At 41.2% G+C, this 22,217-nt stretch overlaps 1 protein-coding gene across 4 annotated transcripts in view; it reads left to right on the forward strand.

Moving 5' to 3' along the window:
* The window catches only part of LOC143034665 (uncharacterized), a 733,104-nt gene that overhangs the window by 666,042 nt on the left and 44,845 nt on the right, over positions 1-22,217 (forward strand). For 2 of the 4 annotated variants that reach the window (XM_076201030.1, XM_076201029.1), the window contains exon 6: positions 397-765. The exons of 1 other annotated variant lie outside the window; for it this stretch is intronic. In XM_076201030.1, the coding sequence (XP_076057145.1) occupies positions 397-765 (369 nt within the window). Of the gene's footprint in view, positions 1-396; positions 766-13,230; positions 13,385-22,217 lie in introns of those variants that run through there. One more of the 4 variants, XM_076201031.1, reaches the window with a different exon arrangement.

Raw genomic sequence — 22,217 nt, forward strand, 5'->3', positions numbered from 1 at the left:
CACACACGAACAATAACATGCTCATTTTTAATCATATTTTTTTCAGTCCATTTTTTCAGGTCGAGAGAATGGTGGCCTATCCATACTGTATATATATATATATATATATATATATATATATATATATATATATATAGATATATATATATATATATATATAATATATATATATATATATATATATATATATATATATGTATATATATATATATATATATATATATATATCAATGTACAGTATATATTTGATAGTATGCAGGACCCTCCTCACCTGCCCTGTGCCCCTGTGCCCCTGTGATAGTGACGTGTACTTTGTATATAAATTAGACGACCTGCCTGTGACATACAACACCACCCTGGTAGCCATCACACCCTTTCCTTCCTTCCCCCTTCCAGACCTGCCTGTTGCCCGGGGCCGCCAACTGCGCGGGGGCGGGGTCGGGAGGAGTAGGTGGAGGAGGAGGAGGGGGAGGAGGCGGAGGCGGCGGGGGAGGCGGAGGCGGGAGCGGCGTCTTGTTGGGCGTGGGCGGGGTGGTGTGCAGTAACAGCACGAGTATCAACTACGGAGAGCTGGCCACGACGCCCCTGGTGACGCTGCCAGGCTACTCGCCCTCGCCCGCCGCTTCCACCTCCTCGTCCTCACGCGGCTCGCACTCGCACTCGCACCACTCGTCTTCCCACTACTCCTACTCAAGCCACACCTCGGCGCCCGGCACCCCCAGCGGACCGCTCAGGGACTCGGGGCTTCAAGAGGCCATCGAGCGGGTAAGTAAGTGTGTGTGTGTGACGTGACATCGCTTCAGAACGTGAGACAGCATGGGCGCGGTATAGTAGACTAGACTAGAGTAGAGTTTGGTGCAAATGTGTGTGTGTGTGTGTATGTGTGTGTGTGTGTGTGTGTGTGTGTGTGTGTGAAGGAGAGAATGTGTCATGCCGTGTGACTGCATTGTTGTTAGAGTTGTAAATTCATGCATGCATCTGTGCGTGTTCTGCTTATCACGGAAACATCTGCGTTTGTGCGTGTGTGTGTATGGGCGGTAGAGAGGAAGGATATATATACATATATATATTTATATGTAGGTTGTGGTACTCTACATTTGCAATTGGTGGTGAAGGAAACTCGGGCGGATTTCTTGGCTTTAATTCTCCAAGTTCAAATCTAACTACAGTATACACGGCAAGCCCCTAGGAAGGCTCGGAGGATTGCCAGATTCATATTATCTACATGTGTACAGTTGCCATCGTTGAAACCATATCTTGTAGCACATTGTGCGTGCACGCGTGTGCACGCTAGTCATCGAAGTGTTGCATACGTTGAATATATCATGGCTCGGTTCGCTATCTATCACTGGCCCCAGTGATATTGGTGCTACGGAGATAGAAAAAAACAAAAACACAAGGCAAGCCAGGCCTGATTGCAGGACCTGGGTATGAAGACATATCCACAAAATGGTGTAAGAATGGTGGTAACTGTAAAGTATTCATGAATATAAGGAAATAGGCTTAATGGTATGAACAATAGAGTGAATCTGCGGAAAGTAGATATTGTTTTCTTTCACCCAGGCAAGAATATACATTATATGACCTTGTTGTTCGATTTCCAAGATTATAGCGGGGAAGGGGAACTGGAGGTTTTGGTTGAGAGGATTGTTGATGGTCCTCTATTGCAGGAATAGTGTGATTCTGGTAAGGAACGGTCTCTATGTCGAGGCCGCGGGGCACAAGTTTGATATGGTCTTTATGCAAGACAGTCTCCGTAAGATCGTGCAAACTGAGTGCTTTAACTTTGTTCATTGACTCATGTCCAACGATACGATAGGGTCCAGAGAATTTAGGGGAGATCTTCGTGGTGGGGGTGTGGTCAAAAGTGCAAACAATGTCTCCAAATTCAAGGTTGCAAGCTTTTGCTGATTTCTTATACAAGCGGAGCATTTCGTTTTTAGATGAAGAGTAGTATGTATTCTTTTGAACAAATTATTGAAATATTCTACTTTGAACTTTACGTAATCATTGAAGTTGTAAATGGGAGGGGGGTAATTCTGAAAGATCATAAGGGAGTCTTTTGTCAGAGCCGAAGAAGACAAACTAAGGAGATTTCGATATTGACTTATTAATGGAACTATTTATGCAAGCTTGAATTATGGAGACATGTTCATCCCAAGAAGGGTGAAGATCAGAAGCAAGATCTCGTATATCATTGAGAATCTTTCTATTCTGGCGTTCAACTAAGCCATTTGAACTATGGTGATAAGTAGTAGTGTTGTTTTCTTGATTTGAAAGTAAAGATTAGCGAAAGAATCTCATTGTTGAATTCAGTCCCATTGTCCGAAATCAGTGTGAATTTTGGGTGTAGTGAAGGGGCATATGAGTTTGTCAATGAGTGTCTTTGCTACATGTTGTGCTGTTTTGTCTGATAGGGATGAAAGAATATAGAATCGTGAAAAATGGTCGACACAGAGATACTGGTTTTACATCGGTGTCATGTGCTTGGAAAACTCGTACCTGTATCTTTGTATATTCACGAGTGAACAGCGTCTTTGGGCTGATAAGCACTGCATGTGTTTGAAATCTTCTAAGAGGGGCAAGAAATGGTCCTCGGGCGGTGAAAGACCAACGATATTTATTGGGAGTTTTGTCTATAGTTTCGCTGATTTTGACATGCGGGAAGAGTTTGTGCGTCTGTTATGCTTGGAATGTATGTCTACAGCTGGTAGTGAAGTGGAAGAGTTAGAGTCGTGGGAATGTGTGTGTGTGTCGGTGCCATCTGAGTTAATAGCTGGTGCATCCTCGTGTGATGAAGCAGAGTGAATTTGAGCAGTTGTGCTAGAATTAATTGGCGTTAAATCAAGTTTTGCCTGCTTGGCCACGTTGATGTGGTTGACTTTGTGGGAATTTGCTGATGGCAATGCAGGGAGGAAATGATTAGCATAAATGATGCCATGTTGAGCAGGGTAAATGATGATATTATGTTGCTTCATCATTGTTAAACCTATGAGGATATCAGCAGGGAAATTGACGTCAGCTACGTAGGTGTTGACTGGAATGGCTGGGTACTCATCTTTGAAACCAATTTCTTATGAGAAATTACCAGTGATTCGTGACACGTTTTGTTTCAATGCAGGATCTGTGGAAACTATGTAGTGTCATGATGTTAACTGTGGAGCCCGTGTCGAGAAATATTTTCACTTTGGTGTTACTAGACTTAGCATTGAAGGTTAAGGAATCTGAAGACATGTCTAGGATAACCAGGGTATGTACCGGTAGAGTAGAATATTACATAACTTTGTATGGAGTAACTGTCCTACGTGTGCACTGAGTCTTTGTATCCTGTAGTCATAAGGGAGATGTGTTACGTGAATGTCCTGCAGATGTGTTACATGAATTTTTTGCAGGAGAGCTTTCTGGGGATTCTTGCCTGCGGTGTCTCCGTGCCAGGAGCACACGGTAGTGATCAGTTATGTGAAAATAAGTACCAGTATCGGTTCGGTTGTGACGGGTATTTGTTTTAACACGTGTTAACGAGGTGTCCTGGTTTGTGGCAGTATGTACAAAACATTCGTGTTCTTGAAGGAGAGCGTTGTCGTGAGTGGTGTCGCGTGCGTGATATATGTCGTGCTCTCGTGTTATGTGAGGGGGACCATGTGGCCTGTGCTATCGTGTGTGTTTGCGCTATGGTTACTGACTGATTTTGTATCTGTGTGATAACTTGTTCTGTGTCAGAGAATTTCCTTGAGAATTCGCCAAATGTGATACCTGGTGTGAGTGTAATGGCGTTGGCTTTCTGGAGTGTGTTTGGGTGTAATTGTGGGAGAAGGCGAAATTATGGAATGAGGGAGACTACGCTATCCAATGAAATTGTGTTGTTTGAGATCTAGTCTGAGTTTTGAGACTTTCTCGGAGTTCGTTCTTAAATACTGAAGCCATTTTGACTGCCTTTTCTTTAGTGGTGTGTGGGCCATGAATGTACGTTATTGCAAGAGAGTATAGGGGCTCAAAAGCAGTAGATGACTTTTTAAATTGTTCTATAAATGTATCAAATGAATGTGTTTCCTCAAACAAGTCAGACTGAATGACGTCACCAGCTAAAGTGTCGTGGATGTCTATTTTGGATGTTAAGATGGATATCTCTGTTTTGTCTGTGACATTCCCAGGTAATATTTCTGAGTGAACCTCAAGCTATATAAATCGTTAGTTCGTCCACATTTGGAATATGCTGTTTCCGTATGGTCACTGAATCCCATTAAAGACATTGACAGATTGGAAAAAGTACAACGGCAAGCTACAAAACTGATTCCAAATATAAAAAAATAAATCATACGAAAATCGACTAAAACATATTAATCTGTTTTCCCTAAAAAAGCGTAGACTCAGAGGTGACTTGATACAGGTCTTTAAGGTTCTAAAGGAAATTGACATCAGTGATAAAATTTTCACACTGAGAATCCGACAAGAAATAATGGTCTCAAACTGCCTGGAAATAGATTTAATTTGGAAGTTAGTAGAAACAACTTCGCCAACCGTGTAGTTAATGAATGGAATAAAGTTCCTACAGAGGCAGTGCAATGTAGTTCAGTTCTAAGCTTTAAGATTTGTTTAGATGCTGTAATGACTGCAATTTTTTTTTATTTGTTTATATGTTATTATTTGTCTGTATTATTTGCTTGATTTTCATTTATTATTATTTATCTGTCTGTTATTATATACTATTTACCTGTTTGTTTATTATTTAACTATACCTATGCATTTATTTATTTTATTTAATATAATTTATATTATAATAATTTTTTTTATTTATTATTTTTTCGCATCCGAATTTAATATAATTTATATTATTATATATTTTTTTATTTATCATTATTATTTTTTTCGCATCCGACCTAGTTATGGACCAAAAGGTCTTCTGTCAGCATGCTCCGCTTTTGTAATCCTTTACAGGAATATTCCTACCGTTAAAGAGTGGTAAACTTGTCTCGTCCATGACTATGTTGAGGTTTTGCGTTGTCATTATGTTGTGAGTAGGAGTTGAATTGTCTGAAGAGATGGAAGTAGAAGCGGGGGGGGGGGCTTGGTTGGTGGAACCGTAGCTTGACTTCGTGTATAGGGTCGGTTTATCGAGTTAGAGAGGGCTTTGGATACGTTCATATATTAAGATAGATATGTGTGGAGACTTTGTTACTCCTAGCTGGAACTGAGCAGGGAAAAATGTCTACTTACCCAATGTGATGTTGGAATACGGTTGTGATGGAGCTACAGTGGGGCGAGATGGAAGGATGCACTGCTGGAAACGGGAGTCAGTTAGTATGTTATAGTTGGTGAGAAAATATGTAACCAAGAAGAGAAAATAAGGGTGAAAGTGGAGATCTTGCGCAGCTTAGATGCGGTATGTTCCGAGTGGTATGGCCGTTGGCTGGTAGATGCTGCGACGATCGTCTGGCGCGGAGAGATGATCGGGCGGAACGTGATGCGATGCTGGAGGAGGGGTAGATAGTCCAACTTGTGCAGTGGTGGAGAAGGGTAGTCCAACGTCTCTGTGTTGTCGTGGTGGAGGCTGCGGGCGTCATGGTGGTGAAGTGCCTCTGATGGAGATGTCCTTGTAGGTGTTGGAGAAAGCGTCTATGTTGACATGGTAGAGCGGCGGGCGTCGTTGTGGTGGAGAAAGCAGCTAAGAGGGATCAGCGAAGAACTAGGGCTTCGTATCGTAGCTGCTTGAGGTGGGCGAAACCGTGAAGAGCGTCGGTTTTGGCTCGTAAGTGGGAAGGAGGAAGGTGCTTCGAAGGAATTAGTGTTGTACTGCTGCTTCGATGCCCACGGCTGTAGAGTGTAGTGTAGATTCGAATTTCTCCAGCATGTAGGCATGTAGGTGTAAGTTTCGTAGTCTTCGCAGTCGTAGTCCCTCCGCTGCCCACCATAATGTAGGAGTAATGTCGTTGTCGTAATCGTAATCCCACCGCTGCCCACCAGAATGTAGGTTATGGTACTCTACATTTGGAATTGGTGAAGGAAACTCGGGCGGAGTTCTTGGCTTTAATTCTCCAAGTTCAAATCCAACTACAATATACACGGCAAGCCCCTAGGAAGGTTCGGAGGATTGCCAGACACATATTATCTACATATGTACATTTCCATATCATAGTAAATATTAACAAGGTTTCATCGCATCGGTTGAGACGTCGGCCGATAATGTGCAGTTTTTGACCCGAGACACAGCTGGTTCTTTTGTCTAGTAGAGCTCTTGACCTTAGACGCCGAGAATCTTTTGTTGTCAAGAAAGGTCGGTGAACTTGGTCACCGAACACTGGAAGTCCCTAGGGAGACGCTAGTCTCGTCGTTGAAACCATATCTTATAGCATATTGTGCGTGCACGCGTGTACACGCTAGCCATCGAAGTGTTGCATACATGGAACATAATATATATATATATATATATATATATATATATATATATATACCGACATGACAGAATTGAATAGACACCAAGAGAAATCGTTTAATTTATTAAACAAGCAATTGATACAGTTGAAGTGTCATAAATGGTCCCAGTATGAATAACTAATACTGTACTTGGTTGACATCCCTCTGCTTTTTTTAATGGAAAGACCCTTCTAGGCATGCTAGTGATTAGTTCACAAATATCATCTTTAGGGCTTTCTTGCCATGTTTCCCGAAGTAATCCTAAGAGTTCGGGCTTTGAAGATGGCTTCCTGTTCTTTTTGCGAAGTTCTCGGTCTAATATGCCCCAGAGGTGTTTAATAGGGTTCATATCCGGGGACTGACTTGGCCATGGAAGTTTCCTGATCCCATTTTGGCTCAACCAGTTTTGTGTTGCTTGATCAGTGTGGCAAGGAGCTCCATTTTCCATAAATGGGAAGACATTTTTACTCATTCTACCACTGGAGAATATTGGAATGAATCCTTCCTTTAATATAGAAACATATTTGCCTAAATTGATGTTTCCTTGACACTCCACAAGCTCTGATTGATCATCACTCCAAATTGCACCCCACTCCATTAATGAAATGCCCCCATGTTTCACTGTTGGCTGCAGTTTTTGAGGCCAAACTCTTGTGTACAGAGTCTCCAGACCCACACTCTTCCACTGTCAGAAAATAATGCGAATCGTGATTCATGAGAGAAAATGACAGTGCTCCAAAAGGCCACAGGTCTCTCCACCATCTCAACAGCCCAATCCTTTCTGCTTTTGATATTGGCTGGATGAAGGAGTGGTTTCTTTCTTGCAGCTCTGCCATAGTAACCCAGCTTGTGGAGATACCCGACAGCTGTTCTGGGACTGACATCAGCTTGTGTTGCTATTTCAGAGGCCTTGCAACGTGGATGCTCTTTGACATTTCTTTTGACAAGATGCAAGGTTCTTTCTGAGGGCCTAGGACAACCTGAATGAGCCTTTGTGCCCTTCTTACCCTTTCTGGTGAATTGTATGATCACTCTATTAACAGTAGAAAGGGGTATTGACAGATTTTCAGATATTTTGTGTTGACTAAGTCCACCTTCATGTTGACCCACAATATGACCTTGCTGAAATTCAGAGAGGCCTACTGCTCATTTGGTTCGTCGCATGCTTGATTAATCTTGTATGTAATCCGAAATATAAATCTAGGTAGATATAACATGTTAGGTAAATTTGAATAACATTAAGCAGAAATGTATTTTTCTTGGTGTCTCTTCAATTCTGTCATGTCTGTGTGTGTATATATATATATATATATATATATATATATGTGTGTATATATATATATATATTCATTGTATATATGGGCAGGAGATTTTCTCTCAAGCATGTATGGTTAAACTTAATGGCAAGATTATTATTGCAGAGTTTTTTATCTGCCTTTTCTCTTTCTCTGAGAATCTTTTTCCCTTCCACGGGAAGTTGTCTTATAATGTCACCATATGACATTGTTTTGTCAGTTACTTTGGGCATGGCTTTACCAAAGTGAAAAACTGGCCAGAACGCGTTTTCACACTACTTAGTGCTTCATCAGTGGCTAGACTGTGAATATCTGATTGAATTATTGTGTTTATATATTGTTGGTGGTGGTCTGATATTACATTTTGGGGCTTCTGATTGGCTAGTGGGCTGGACTGGGACTCCCAAACTATTCTACTTCCTCATTGGTCGGCTGTTGTGTGACGTCATCAGTATTGTGCCTTCTTTCAGTGGGCTTAGATCTCCTTACGCTAGGGAGGGCTTCTAAATCCCTAGTTTGTATATTAAGATTGGGAGATGTTTCTTTAATAAAGAGAGCTTCGAGGATAGGTAGCCTTCTATGGTCTTGATTTGTTGCCAGCACTTCTGTGTTTTCTATTAGAGTTTCTTTATTTAAATTTCTTTTGTGAGCAGAGTGATGGTGGTTTCTGGGAGCTCCTGAAGAGAGGTGGTATGATAAACGGCGTGAGAGCTTCATTGTTGTCATGCCAATATAGTTTGAAGGTTGGGATGCACAGTTCCCAAGTTTACACGTGTACCTATATATGACGTGAGTTCTCTGAAGGTCACTTTTACTTTCTCTTATATTATTCTTTAGTAGCAGTTGAGATGTCTTTTTATTTTGATAATATATAATCAGTTGTACTTTAGAGTTTCCTTCTTTAGGTTTAATATTTCTTTTAATAATTTGTTGCATAACCCTTTCATCTTCTTTGTAGGCTGTGGAGAAGAAGGACTTATAGTAAATTTTAATCAGGTTTTTGGCGTTAATGTCCTGTGGGATTTTGTCTGGGTGGCTTTTGTCCTGGTACCATTTGTCTAAAGTTCTTTTTGTTCTTTTTGTTCTTTTTCTTTACAAACAAGAAGCAAAGAATTCAAGGTCTTAAGAGATTTCAACTCAGAAATTACTTGCCTCCAAGAAACAAAACTAGGAACAAATTCCTTTAACCCTGGGTTAAATTATAATTTTCATTCAAACACTACCACAAGCTGTGGCAGTAGATGTCATTTCAGATAAACTAATCACAATCTGCTTTCTCTACCTTCCTACTGATCCTTTCGTTTTTAGATTCATTGATATCCAGAATTTGATTAATCAATTTCAGAGACCTTTTTTGAAATCAAGCAATTTTAATGCCCAAAAATCATTATGGGGCTGTAATAATTTGGATGCGAAGGGCAACATAATTGAGAACAATAAAATGATCCTGTTAATGAATTCCTCAATGGGGATGACATTTCCCAGTAGATATAAAACACATGATTAATATTCCATCGGAATCATTTCTCAAATGGATGGTAGAAGAAGCAGATTGGAATTGGTTTGAAGATGGCATTAACCTTGAAAAATAGTTTAGATATTTTAATTCCCATATAGAAGCATATGACTACTAAAGATCCATTCTGTCTAACATCACTGCTTCTATACCTATGATGAAAGGCAAATTTCAAAGACCAGTTGTTCCCTAGTGGGACAAAACATGTGGTATTTTAAGAAATATCACATGAAAAACCTATCGAAAGTACAAATCCAGTGGATCCTTTCTAGCTAAGGTGATCTATCAATGAGCTCTGGCCAAACAGGGAAGATATTACAAGAAAAAAAGGATAAATTACAAAAAACTGTGTGGAAGAAAATAGAAAACTTGTGGCAAGTTTTCCCTTTCTCCACTGCCAAAGTTTAAGATAAATGATGCTCTTATCACAGATCCCAGCATGGTGGTAGAGGAATTAGGGAGGCACTTCTCCACTATTTCAAGTTAAAAAAGTTACTCATCTCAATTCCAGAATATTAGAGAAGCCAAGTATCATTCCATATTGCTCCAAAAAACAATAAGAACATTATTATGCAAAATTCTCAATATGAGAACTAAAAGAGGCCCTATCTTCTTCTGAAAATGCTTCTCTAAGGCAACTCCCTGACCCTCCTTTTTTTATCATAAAATATGGGAAACGGGATTACTTTCTAAAACCTGGAATAATTTTCTCATAATCCCTGTTAAGAAATTAAATAAAGATCCCTCTCATCTACCCAGCTATAGTCCAATTGCTTTGAGCAGCTGTATTTGTAAATTAATGGAGAGAATGATAAATACTAGGCTGGTTTGGTTTCTGGAAACTGAAGGCCTAATATCACCAATTCAGTTTGGCTCTAGAAGAAAATCAATCAACCTTAGACCCTTTATTGCAGCTGTCAAACTAAATACACCAAGGATTCTCAAATCAGTGCCAAACTACTGATGTGTTTTTGATCTTGAGAAGGCATAGGACACCACCTAGAAACATGGCATTCTCAAGGCGTTGAGTAAGATGGACATTAGTGGTAACATATTGAGATCTATAATTTCTTTCTGAAAGATACATTAAAGTATGAGTTGGAAACAATATTTCCAGGCTCTACAGGAGGAAGGTGTACCGTAGGGCAGTGTTCATTTGTGGTTTTGTGTTATCCAAAAGTAATATCGAAGGCTTTATTATTTGTTGATGACTTGGCAATTCATTGTACAAGTTATGATGTAGTGTCAGCCTGCAAGTATTCATAGCATGCAATTAATAATAACAAATGGGCTGAACATAATGGATTTGAGTTTTCAAATTCAAAAACTAGCTGTTGGTTTTATTAGATGTAAACACAAAGAAGTGATATCAACTCTATCCTTGAATGATAATATTCCTTGGTTTGGTCTGTGATTCAAAATTAATATGGTCAAACCATATAGACAATCTTAAGACTAAAATTAAGAAATCAATAGACATCCTTAAAGTTGTATAAAATTATAACTGGGGAGCAGATGAAAATTCCTTACAAAGACTGTATGATTCATTATGTAGGTCCAAGCTAGATTGTGGCTGCCAAATCTACTCCTATGCAGGTAAAACCAAATTGAAAGAATTAAATGCAGTTCATAATCTTGGTTTAAGAATACATTCAGTAGCTTACCACACATCACCTGTGGAAAGTTTATATGTTGAAACAAATGAATTACCTCTCAATCTTAGGAGGGAGGAACTTGGCTTATGATATTTTTTTTGTATAAAGACTTTGTCTCCAAACCTATCCTTTAAGGTTTTGAGAGATGTGGACACTTCTAAATTTCAAGAAATAAGATCTTCCAAACCTTTCCAGATCAGATTGAATCAAGAAGTTGATGATAATTCCATCAGAGTCATTCATCCAACCATTTCACATTGGTTTATCCCAGACATATCTGTATGCCCAAAATTCATCAATAAAAATAATACTACAGAAGAAATTCATGAAAAATTATAACACAATAATAAACATCAAAATCATGTTATCCTATTCAGGGTTGCGGAGTCAGAGTAGTCAGAGTCGGAGGGAGTCGGAGGTTTTAGCTGGGAGTCGGAGTCGGATTTCTAAGAGTACTAGGAGTCGGAGTCGGATTTCTAAGAGTACTAGGAGTCGTAATTTTTTATCCGACTCCGACTCCTTAAGTCCAATAAAATTATTTTTTTAACATGGTTTCCCTGTTTGGTTTTACCAGTTGCACAATTTAGCAGTTTTTGTATGGTTTTGCTTTTATTTTTGGAGGCAATAGTGAGTGTGTGCAGTGTATATGTACACTAAGTGGTCTCTTCAGATGGAAACAAAAAACAATCCATCAATAAAAAAAAAAAAAATAAAAAAATACAAAATACTGACAAGCTATCGTTGTCAGTCTGGGTAAAAGGGTTTGTGGTCATGTATTTGTAGTTGTTTCCTGTAAGGAGAGTGAAACTATAAATATACTTTATATATATATATATATATATATGCTAATAAGAACACGGGTACGTGTGTTCACTTATGCAAAGTAGACCACTTGGAAAAAAGAAACTAACGAAGCAGAGCGCTTTCGTATATTACATCTTCAGTGCAACAAGTACTTGTTGCACTGAAGATGTAATATACGAAAGCGCTCTGCTTCGTTAGTTTTTTTTCCAAGTGGTCTACTTTGCATATATATATATATATATATATATATATATATATATATATATATATATATATATATATATATTTATACATATCAAGGACTACTATTACACAGGACGTGCGCACCCAGATCCCTGGGTCCGCTAGCAAAGGCCAGTCGAGTGAAAAGTTGCCACTCCTAGTGTTTTCCCACTAGATCTATTATTTTTTGCCTCAATCTAGTAGTCTAGTGGTTTTTCGTCATGGATATCAAGAATCTAGTATATTTTGAAGATCCTAATAAAAACTTTTAATTTTGCATTACGGAGCCAAATTCTTGGAGCCTGATTTGGAGCCAGATGCTAGATTGAAAAAGTTTGAGCCAAACACAGAAAAATAGTGCCAGATCTGGCACCAAAAGTGCTAAATTGGCAACCCTGCCTACTAATCACGCAACCATCCTACAAAGTACAAAATATAGCAGGCTGTCACGCTCGCGTCGAAGTTTGTATCTGTTTTCGCAAAATGTTATTTTTCTGCATCATTTCTGTCTAATACTTCTCGAATTATTCCATGAAAGCATGATTTGTCATTGAGAGGTTTTGAAAACTAGCTATAACACATTCACACGTACAGTTACTATGAATTGAATGTATATCATCATACGAACTCCGTAGAAATTGTCAGTCAAATTGGCTCACTTGTTATTTGCTTATAGTATGTTTGCGCGATTGATTGGTTACATTAGTATATAGATGGTTGCAGGACGGTTGAGGTTTGTATTATCCGAATTATTAGTTTGTGCAAATTTTTAAGTGCAGAATCTTAAAGAGCAATGCAACAACAGTCTTGCCTGCATAGAAGTGACGAGTTTAGCTCATAGTTGTCTACTTGACTAACTAGTGATTGGTTGTGAAAGTTTGGATTATTGCACCATTACAGGCAGTGGTAATTAGTTTGATGTATACAGTTTTCTAACTTCAAAATGTTTTCATGTGTATGTTGTGTAATATAATTCGAATCTAGTAGTTTTTTGTTCAATGTAGTTTTTGGCAAGCTGTCTAGGTTTTTTCATTTTCCAGAGTGGCAACACTGGTCCAGTGTGCTACTAGCAATGGAGGTGTTAAGGTTGTGTTACTATGTCTTTCCCGTGTGGCTGCATTTAGAAGTGGATTGTATTTGTTTACATAGGTTCTTACTGATTTTGTGTATTCAGAATGGCGAATAAGTGTGGTGTTGTGAACTGCAACGGTAATTATAACAAGGATAACAGGTGCCGAGTGTTTCGACTGCCAAAAGACCGTTATGAAAGACAGAAGTGGATTGATGTGCTGCCACCACGTAAGAACTTTGTTGTTGATTCTGACAGATTTTTCATTTGTGAGAAACACTGGGGTCCCAACACGCCTTCTATCAAATTGCCTGGTGGTTCTACGCGACCTGCGATCCCTCCCAGTGTCTTCAATGTGCCTGTTTCATGTCTGCCATCTTCAAAACCTGTACCTCGCCCGGCGAAGGCAGAAGACAAGCAACTGAGGCATTTTCTTCAGAAAGATACGATTACTTCATTTGATGCTTTTAGACCTGAACGTGACCTACAGAAACAGTACAAGAACTTAATTATTTCAAGATCGGAAGAAAGGTTAGTGTGTCTGTTCATGACAGAAAATTTCAGTGAGTGCAGACTGTCTGTGATTGTCGAAAACACGCCCACGTTGTGTAGCCCACTGATCTGCCGTGCATTCAAGAAGGGCATTAGTGTACCACTGGGTAAGACACTTCATCTCAACAATGGTTTGAGGTCGTATGGTCAGTTCGCCGAAGCTGTGTGCTTAGCAATTAACTATGACATCCCGTTTGACAAAAAGATTGAGATTATTGTCATTCTTCTTCAAACCCACACGTCAGCCTGTGTAAAAACCGAGAATGAGAAGAAGCTGGTATTTTTGACACGTCAGTTGGAACTTTTATCACAGAAACAGTTTTCCATGATTATTGTTTTGCTCTTGAATTATACCCCAAGTGTAGTTATGACCAGCTCAGAGACTTTTTGGTGCTGCCAAGGAAACGCAAGCTGCAGTACATCACTTCATCTATTGACAAGGATCAGGTGATGAGGGAAACATTTGCCAAAGTGAAGACACTGCAGCAGAAGAATGTATTTCTTTTGATAGATGAAGTACAAATTCGGCCAACTGTTGCATTTTCTGGTGGGGTTCTGAGTGGCATGGCAGTGAACAAGCCAGACTGCAAGGCCACTTCTATGCTTTGTATTATGATGAAGTCGCTGCACAGAGGGTCTAGTATTATGATTTCTGTGACACCCGTCCACAAGCTTACAGCAGCATACCAGCTTGAGCGTGTGAAGGAGGCGGCAGCTGATGTTGAGAGGGCAGGTGGGCGTGTCATCGGGTCTATCCACTGATCTAAAAATAACTGGATCACGGATCGGTGTCCTGATTATGAGGTCAGCGGAACCGGGCGGCAGCCATGTTGGTAGTATCAAAACAAACCCACGCCACGCGATTCACTGATAGCAGTGATAGCGTCCCTTACAGTTCTCGGCAGCTTTCGCTCCTATATACTGGTGTGTTTTACATATTTAACGATCATTTTACAATGCCAACTTGTGCTGCATTCAACTGCACCAACCGGAGAAAAGGTGGATGTGAGCAGTCCTTCCACTCGTAAGTAAATTAAGGTTTTATTACCCAAAACATCCCGATACCCATCAACAAATGATGCGGCCATCAGGAGCCATAAAATGTTGCCCACCAACTGTTTTGTTAGGTGTTGTCATGTTAATACTATGTATTTATTATCTGTAAGAAATAGATCTAGCAGCAACCCATTTGTCACGAATGTAATCGTGGCAATAGCAGGATAAATATTTATCATTTAAAAATATCTTACAAGGCTCAAACGCTGCCCAGAGCTGTGTAGCTCTATAGAACCAGTTGTTCTTCCTGATTACATGTGTAGGCTTTTTCTATATTGTGAAGTGTGAGGAATTCATATTAGATGGGCTGAATTACTATTCGGAGCCCGTTCAAAAATTATGTAACGTTTTTTCTGGTGAAATTCGACACCCCCCACCCCATGTAACATTGCGTAACACTGGGTGTTACACCTCCCTGCGTTACGTAACACTGATTACAACTCGGCACCCCCATCAAGTGTGGGCCAGAGCCGCCAAACTGATGTATGTACATTCTTTTTACTGAACGATTTCCGTGTCAAAGTTTCTGTTTCAGGATCGATGTGAAATACATTGTTTCAAAAGCACCGATGCATATCCATGTGTATCACTATCGTCCAATATTTAAAGCGTCTGTAATATGCTGTACACGATACAATAGCAATATTCACAATAAATACTAATGTAGGTTTTGTTCTGTAAAGATTCACTGGAGGTTTCTTGGAATATTGTTGATACGTGTATGTTTAGTGACAGGTGAAATTTGTTTGTTGAAATACATGTGTAGTTAGTTGTGCAAATAAAGTAATTGTAATCCAGTAATTAACTGTGTGCATTTCAATGACCAGATGACTAGATTTCGAAAAACGCCGAAGAGAAGGAGTACAAGAGGAAGGAGTACAAGAGGAAGCTGAAGGAGGAGTGGGAGGGAGTGAAGGATAGAGTGGAGGTAGGTGTGGAGGAGGAATGGGGATGGTTCAAGGAGGGAGTCACAAAGTGTGCAAGGATGGTGTGTGGAACAAGAAGGTCAGGAGGAAATAGAAGGAAGGGTAGTGAATGGTGGGATGAGGAAATGAAGAAGGTTGTAGAAGAGAAGAAGCGAGCTTTCACAGATTGGTTACAAAATAGGACGAGGGAGTCATATGAGACGTACAGGGAAAAGAAAAGAGAAGTAAAGAAAAAGGTAAAGGGGGCAAAGAGGAGAGCAGATGTAAAATGGGGTAAGAGTATGACAGAAATTTTTGAAAGTAATAAAAAGATGTTTTGGAAAGAAATTAAGAGAGGAAGAGGAGGCGAATCAAGTAGAGAAGAAAAGGTAAAAGGTGCAGATGGAGAGATGATAATGGAGAAGGCAGTAAGGGGAAGATGGGCAGAATATTTTAGGGAGTTGCTTAATGTGAAGGAGGATAGGGAGGGAAAGATAGCTGCAGTGGGAAATGCTAAGAAAATGAGAGTGATGAGTGAGGAAAATGGAGGAGAAATAAGGAAGGATGAAGTGAAGGCAGCAGTTAAGATGATGAAAGCAGGTAAGGCACCTGGTCTGGATGGATGCCATGCAGAATGTCTTAAAAAAGGAGGTATAGTGATGGTGGACTGGTTGGTGAGGTTATTTAATGTTTGCTGGAGAGAAGGTAGAGTGCCAGAGGACTGGAGGAGTGCGTGTATAGTTCCTCTTTACAAGGGAAAGGGGGACAAGTGTGAATGTAGTAGTTTGAGAGGGATTAGCTTGTTAAGTGTAGTTGGGAAGGCTTATGGGAGGATCTTGATTGAGAGGATTAGGAGAGGAACAGAGGGAGTAATTGGTGAGGAACAGTGTGGGTTTAGGACAGGTAGAGGTTGTGTAGATCAGATTTTTGTGGTAAGACAGATATGTGAGAAAGCTATAGGTAAGGGGAAGGATGTTTTCTGGGCCTTTATGGATCTGGAAAAGGCTTATGACAGGGTAGACAGAAAGGCACTGTGGGAGGTTATGCGGATATACGGGATAGGAGGAAAGCTTCTGGGAGCTGTCAAGAGTTTTTATGAGAGTAGTAGAGCTTGTGTCAGGATTAGAAATGGAGAGAGTGAGTGGTTCGAGGTAAAGGTGGGACTTCGTCAGGGATGCGTTATGTCACCCTGGCTGTTCAACTTGTACATGGATGGGGTGGTGCGAGAGGTGAATGCAAGGGTAGTGGGTCAGGGATTGGAGATGGTTAAGGAAAATGGAGAAAAGTGGGAGGTGAGCCAGCTGTTGTTTGCGGTCGACACTGCGCTTGTGGCAGGATCGGAGGAGGGATTGAGGAAGCTGGTGACAGAGTTTGGGAGAGTGTGTGATAGAAGAAAGCTGAAGATAAATGTGGGTAAAAGTAAGGTGATGAGATGTACAAGGGGTGAAAGTGGCAGTAATCTGGAAGTGAGCATTAAGGGAGAGCAACTGGAGGAAGTGGATAGTTTTAGATATTTGGGTGCAAATGTGGCAGGAAAGGGTGGAGTGAAGGTGGAGGTAGAATGTAGATTGAGAGAAGCGAGTAAATGCCTTGGTGGTTTAAAAAGTGTAATGAGGAATAGGAATCTGGGAATGGATGCTAAGAGGAGACGGTATGAAGGAGTGATTGTGCCAACAGCACTGTATGGAGCAGAAACATGGAACATGAGAGAGGAAGAGAGAAGGAACTTGAATGTGTTTGAGATGAAGTGTCTGAGAAGTATGATGGGGGTTACTAGGCTAGATAGAGTGAGAAATGAGGAGGTGAGGAGGAGAACAGGGGTGGAAAGGGAGCTGGGAGATAGGGTGGATGAAAGAGTATTAGGATGGTTTGGACACATGGAAAGAATGAGTGAAGAAAGACTAGTAAAGGAGGTATGGAAGGCAGATGTGGAGGGAGTGAACATGAGGGGACGTCCTAGGATGAGATGGATGGATGGGGTGAAGGGGGCTTTGGGGAAGAGGAGAATGTCGGTTGAGGAAGGACGGGAGAGGACAGAAGACAGGGGTGAATGGAGAATGGTTGTATATGGAAAATGTTGTGATGTATGAGGTGGATTGGACGGGGGAATGGGGGTGAGGTAGTGTGTGTGAGCAGAAATTTTGACGCAGCCCGAAGGGATTTCTCCCCGTCCTCTCCTTTATATGGGGGGACGGAGAGGGGGGGTCGCCGATTTAATGAAGCGGCGTTGCTGTGGATGTGCTGTGTCCTGCGACACTGCTTCTGACCCAGGGCAGTGGACAGGGTGCAGGGATGACCCGTCATCTAGGAGGTGCTAAGATGGGAGGGAGGGTGGAGGGGTGTGGAGTGTTTTCGGGGATGAAATGGGTGGGAATGTTTTTCTGCCTTGTCCTTTTTGGCTACCCCCCCTGGTAAGGGGGGAAAAAAGCCTTGGTATATGTATGTATGTATGAGATTATAACATGTGGTCACACTCACACACACATATGTGAAGGCCTAATTTATGCTCCGCACAAAATAATGTACATAGGATACATAGGATACAACCACTGATCTATATTGTTATGCAGATCAGTGGATACAAGTTAAAACATCTACATGTTCTCTTATTTATGTCAGTTTTAGCGTACTTGTTTGATTACTTTTATGGTCAAATACCGGTACATGTAGACATGTACTGTTTCATAAACCACACAGGAAAACTTATTTACAGATCGAATCACTATCACGCAGCCCATACCAGCCACATAGGCCACGAGAGTAACACGACAGCTCCCATGACCGGCGGAGCGGTTCACACGTGCTGTTTTGATACTACCAATATGGCGGACATGTCCCGCCTGCCCGCCTCACTCCTGGGGCAGCCCAAGGCCCGTATACTCGATCCAGGTGTTATGCAGATCAGTGGGTCTATCACAGACAACCACAAGATAAACCAGCAGTACTGTAAGCTGTTTGATTTTCCAGGTGATTGCCGTGCCACAGCCAAGTATCCTCTTGACAATGAGCGTGGCAACCCTGGTGTCCACTAACCTCATACAATAATACCTGTTAAGTCCGGCTAAAATTGGCATTTCAAAGCATAACAGTGCCTTAAAAATAGTTTCTTATTTCACTATAAAAGTTTATATTAACTTATACTGCATTGAATAAGTCAATAGTTGATATATTTGTCCTATATACAATGTTAGGTTTCTAGTTTTGATATATTTGTCCAATATAAAATGTTAGGTTACAAAGAAAGCAATGGCCTCCGCTATCGGAGCCAGGAATCTGGGTGCGCACGTCCTGTGTAATAGTAGTCCTTGATATATACATATATACATGTATACATATATACATATATACATACATATATATATATATATATATATATATATATATACTGTACTATACTGCAATGCTTCTACTTCAGCATAAACATAAATTCGTGCTGCCACCATGCGACGGCATTGTGTGCTACTAGTACTAACTAATGTAAACAAACAACAGCTGCAGATTCTGCCTGAAGCAGTGTCTCTCAGTGAATTTTCTTTTCCTTCATTTTCGGTAGTTTTATCACATTTTCTTTTAATAGAAATATGCTAGATTATGATAAAGCTACTTCAGAATATGAAAAATCATACATTTATCAAAGAAATTTAGTGGTTTGAAATATACGAAATAGAAACAGGCTACTGATCATGGTTACTAGTAAATACGATAGGCCTACAAGTGAAGCAATGAAAAATAGAAATCAGAGTAAAGAAAATCACGAACCATTTTAATCTAATTTAAAACTGATTATGTTATAAAGACAATTGCAAAGTAGGCCTAAGTGTACCAGATATTTATGCATTAACCCATAACCATAATTCTATCTATCTATATACAAAAGGCTTTTTCCCCCTAGTCAGGGAGGTAGCCAAGTCAAAAGGCATAAACCCACTCCCACCCATCATCCAGATATTTATGCATTAACCCATAACCATAATTCCATCTATCTATATACAAAAGGCTTTTTCCCCCTTATCAGGGAGGTAGCCAAGTCAAAAGGCATAAACCCACTCCCACCCATCATCCCGTCCACCCTCACATCTTAGCTCCTCGTGGACGACGGGTCATCCCTGCATCCCGCCCACCACCCTGGGTCAGAAGCAATACAGCAGGACACAGCACATCCACAGCAAGGCCGCTTCACTTAATTGGCGACCCCCCTATCCGTCCCCTCACATAGAAAATGGAGGACGGGGAGAAGTCCCTTCGGGCTGCGTCAAAGTATCATTCACACTTTCCCATTCCCCAACCCCCCCCCCCCCCATCCTCCCATCCCTTCCCTTTCTTTTCATCACAGTGTCATCTTTACATAGCCCTTCTCCACTCATCCCTATCTTCTGCCACCTCCCTTCCCTGCTCCACAGACATTCCCCTCTTGCTCAACGCCCCTGTCACCCTATCCATCCATCTCATCCTCGGTCGTCCTCTCAAGTTCACTCCCTCCATCTCTGCCCTCCATACCCCTTTCACCAGTCTTCCTTCATCCATTCTTTCTATGTGTTCAAACCATCCTAATAGTCTTTCATCAGCCCTCTCAGCCAACTCCTTTTCCACCCCAGCTCTCCTTCTCACTTCCTCGTTTCTCACTCTATCCAGCCTTGTAGCCCTCACCATACTTCTCAGACATTTCATCTCAAACATATTTAAACTCTTCCTCTCTGCCTCTCTCAAATTCCATGTCTCTGCCCCACACAGCACTGTCAGCACAATCACCCCTTCATACAATCTCCTCTTTGCATTAATTCCCAAATGTCTATTTGTTATTACTTTTTTAAATCCCCCAAGGCATTTATTTGCTTCTCTCAATCTACAGCTTACCTCTACCTCTACTCCTCCCTTTGCAGCCACATATGACCCCAAGTACCTAAAACTATCCACTTCCTCCAACCTCTCCCCTTTAAGACTTACTTCCAAGTCTCCACCATCCTCTCCTCTTGTACACCTCATCACCTTACTTTTACCCACATTCACCTTCAACTTTCTCCTATCACACACCCTCCCAAACTCAGTCACTAACTCTCCCAATGCCTCTTCTGGCCCTGCCACAAGTGCAGTGTAAGTCAGTTGGACTTACCTCTCACTTTTCTCCATTTTCCGCAACCAACTCCAGTCCCCTGCCCATTACTCTTGCATTTATCTCCCGTACCACCCCACTGTATGGGGCAGAAACATGGAACATAAGAGAAGAAGAGAGAAGGAGTTTGAATGTGTTTGAGATGAGGTGTCTGAGAAGTATGATGGGGGTTACTAGGCTAGATAGAGTGAGAAATGAGGAGGTGAGGAGGAGAACAGGGGTGGAAAAGGAGCTGGGAGATAGGGTTGATGAAAGAATATTGGGATGGTTTGGACACATGGAAAGAATGAGTGAAGAAAGACTAGTAAAAGAGGCATGGAAGGCAGATGTGAAGGGAGTGAACATGAGGGGACGTCCTAGGATGAGGTGGATGGATGGGGTGAAGGGGGCTTTGGGGAAGAGGGGAATGTCTGTTGAGGAAGGACGGGAGAGGACAGAAGACAGGGGTGAATGGAGAATGGTTGTATATGGATGATGTTGTGATTGCATGAGGTGGAATGGACGGAGGGATGGGGGGTGAGGTAGTATGTGTGAGCAAAATTTGACGCAGCCCGAAGGGATTTCTCCCCGTCCTCTCATTTTATGCAATGGGGGGATGGAGAGGGGGGGTCGCCGATTTAATGAAGCGGCGTTGCTGTGGATGTGCTGTGTCCTGCGACACTGCTTCTGACCCAGGGCAGTGGACAAGGTGCAGGGATGACCCGTCATCCAGGAGGTGCTAAGATAAGAGGGAGGGTGGAGGGGTGTGGAGTGTATTCAGGGATGGAATGGGTGGAAATGATTTTATGCCTTCCCCTTTTTGGCTACCCCCCTTGTAAGGGGGAAAAAGCTTTGGTATATGTATGTATGTATGTACCACCCCATCCATATACACATTGAACAGCCATGGCGACATGACACATCCCTGACGTAGTCCCACCTTTACCTCAAACCATTCACTCTCTCCATTTCTGATTCTAACACAGGCTCTACTACTCTCATAAAAACTCTTGACTGCTCTTAACAGCTTTCCCCCAATACCATATATCTGCAAAACCTCCCACAGTGCCTTCCTGTCTACCCTATCATAAGCCTTTTCCAAATCCATAAAGGCCCAAAAGCTGGTAGATGATCATGAGCATAAATAATACCATTATATATCTAATATATATATATATGTTTATACGAATATACGTGCTTGCGTGCATATATATATAAAGTTGGGTGAGTGTATATGTGAGTATATTTATCATACAAGTGAATGTTTCACGTAAAAAATAATATACATGAAAAATATTTATAAAATGCTTGCTGAATAGGTGTGGGAGGCTGGTATATGGATCTGCAGAATAGATTTCCACATAGGGGTCAAGGAGTTAAGGAGTCGGAGTGGGGAATCGGAGTCGGAGGAATCAAAGGAGTCGGAGTCGGAGTCGGAGGAATCAAAGGAGTCGGAGTCGGAGTCGGACCTTATACCATCCGACTCCGCAACCCTGATCCCATTTAAGGATGGGTCCAAGTTGGATAATGGTGTTGGGTGTGGCTAAATTACCTGACTCACCTAACATTTACAGCAGAATTGACAGCCATAGTAGCTGCATTGGACTTGATTCATTCCAGCCATGGTAACAAATTTGTGATGT

Source organism: Oratosquilla oratoria, chromosome 17 (assembly GCF_046742065.1).
Source record: "Oratosquilla oratoria isolate Oo_2021 chromosome 17, ASM4674206v1, whole genome shotgun sequence".
NCBI classification, from domain to species: domain Eukaryota; kingdom Metazoa; phylum Arthropoda; class Malacostraca; order Stomatopoda; family Squillidae; genus Oratosquilla; species Oratosquilla oratoria.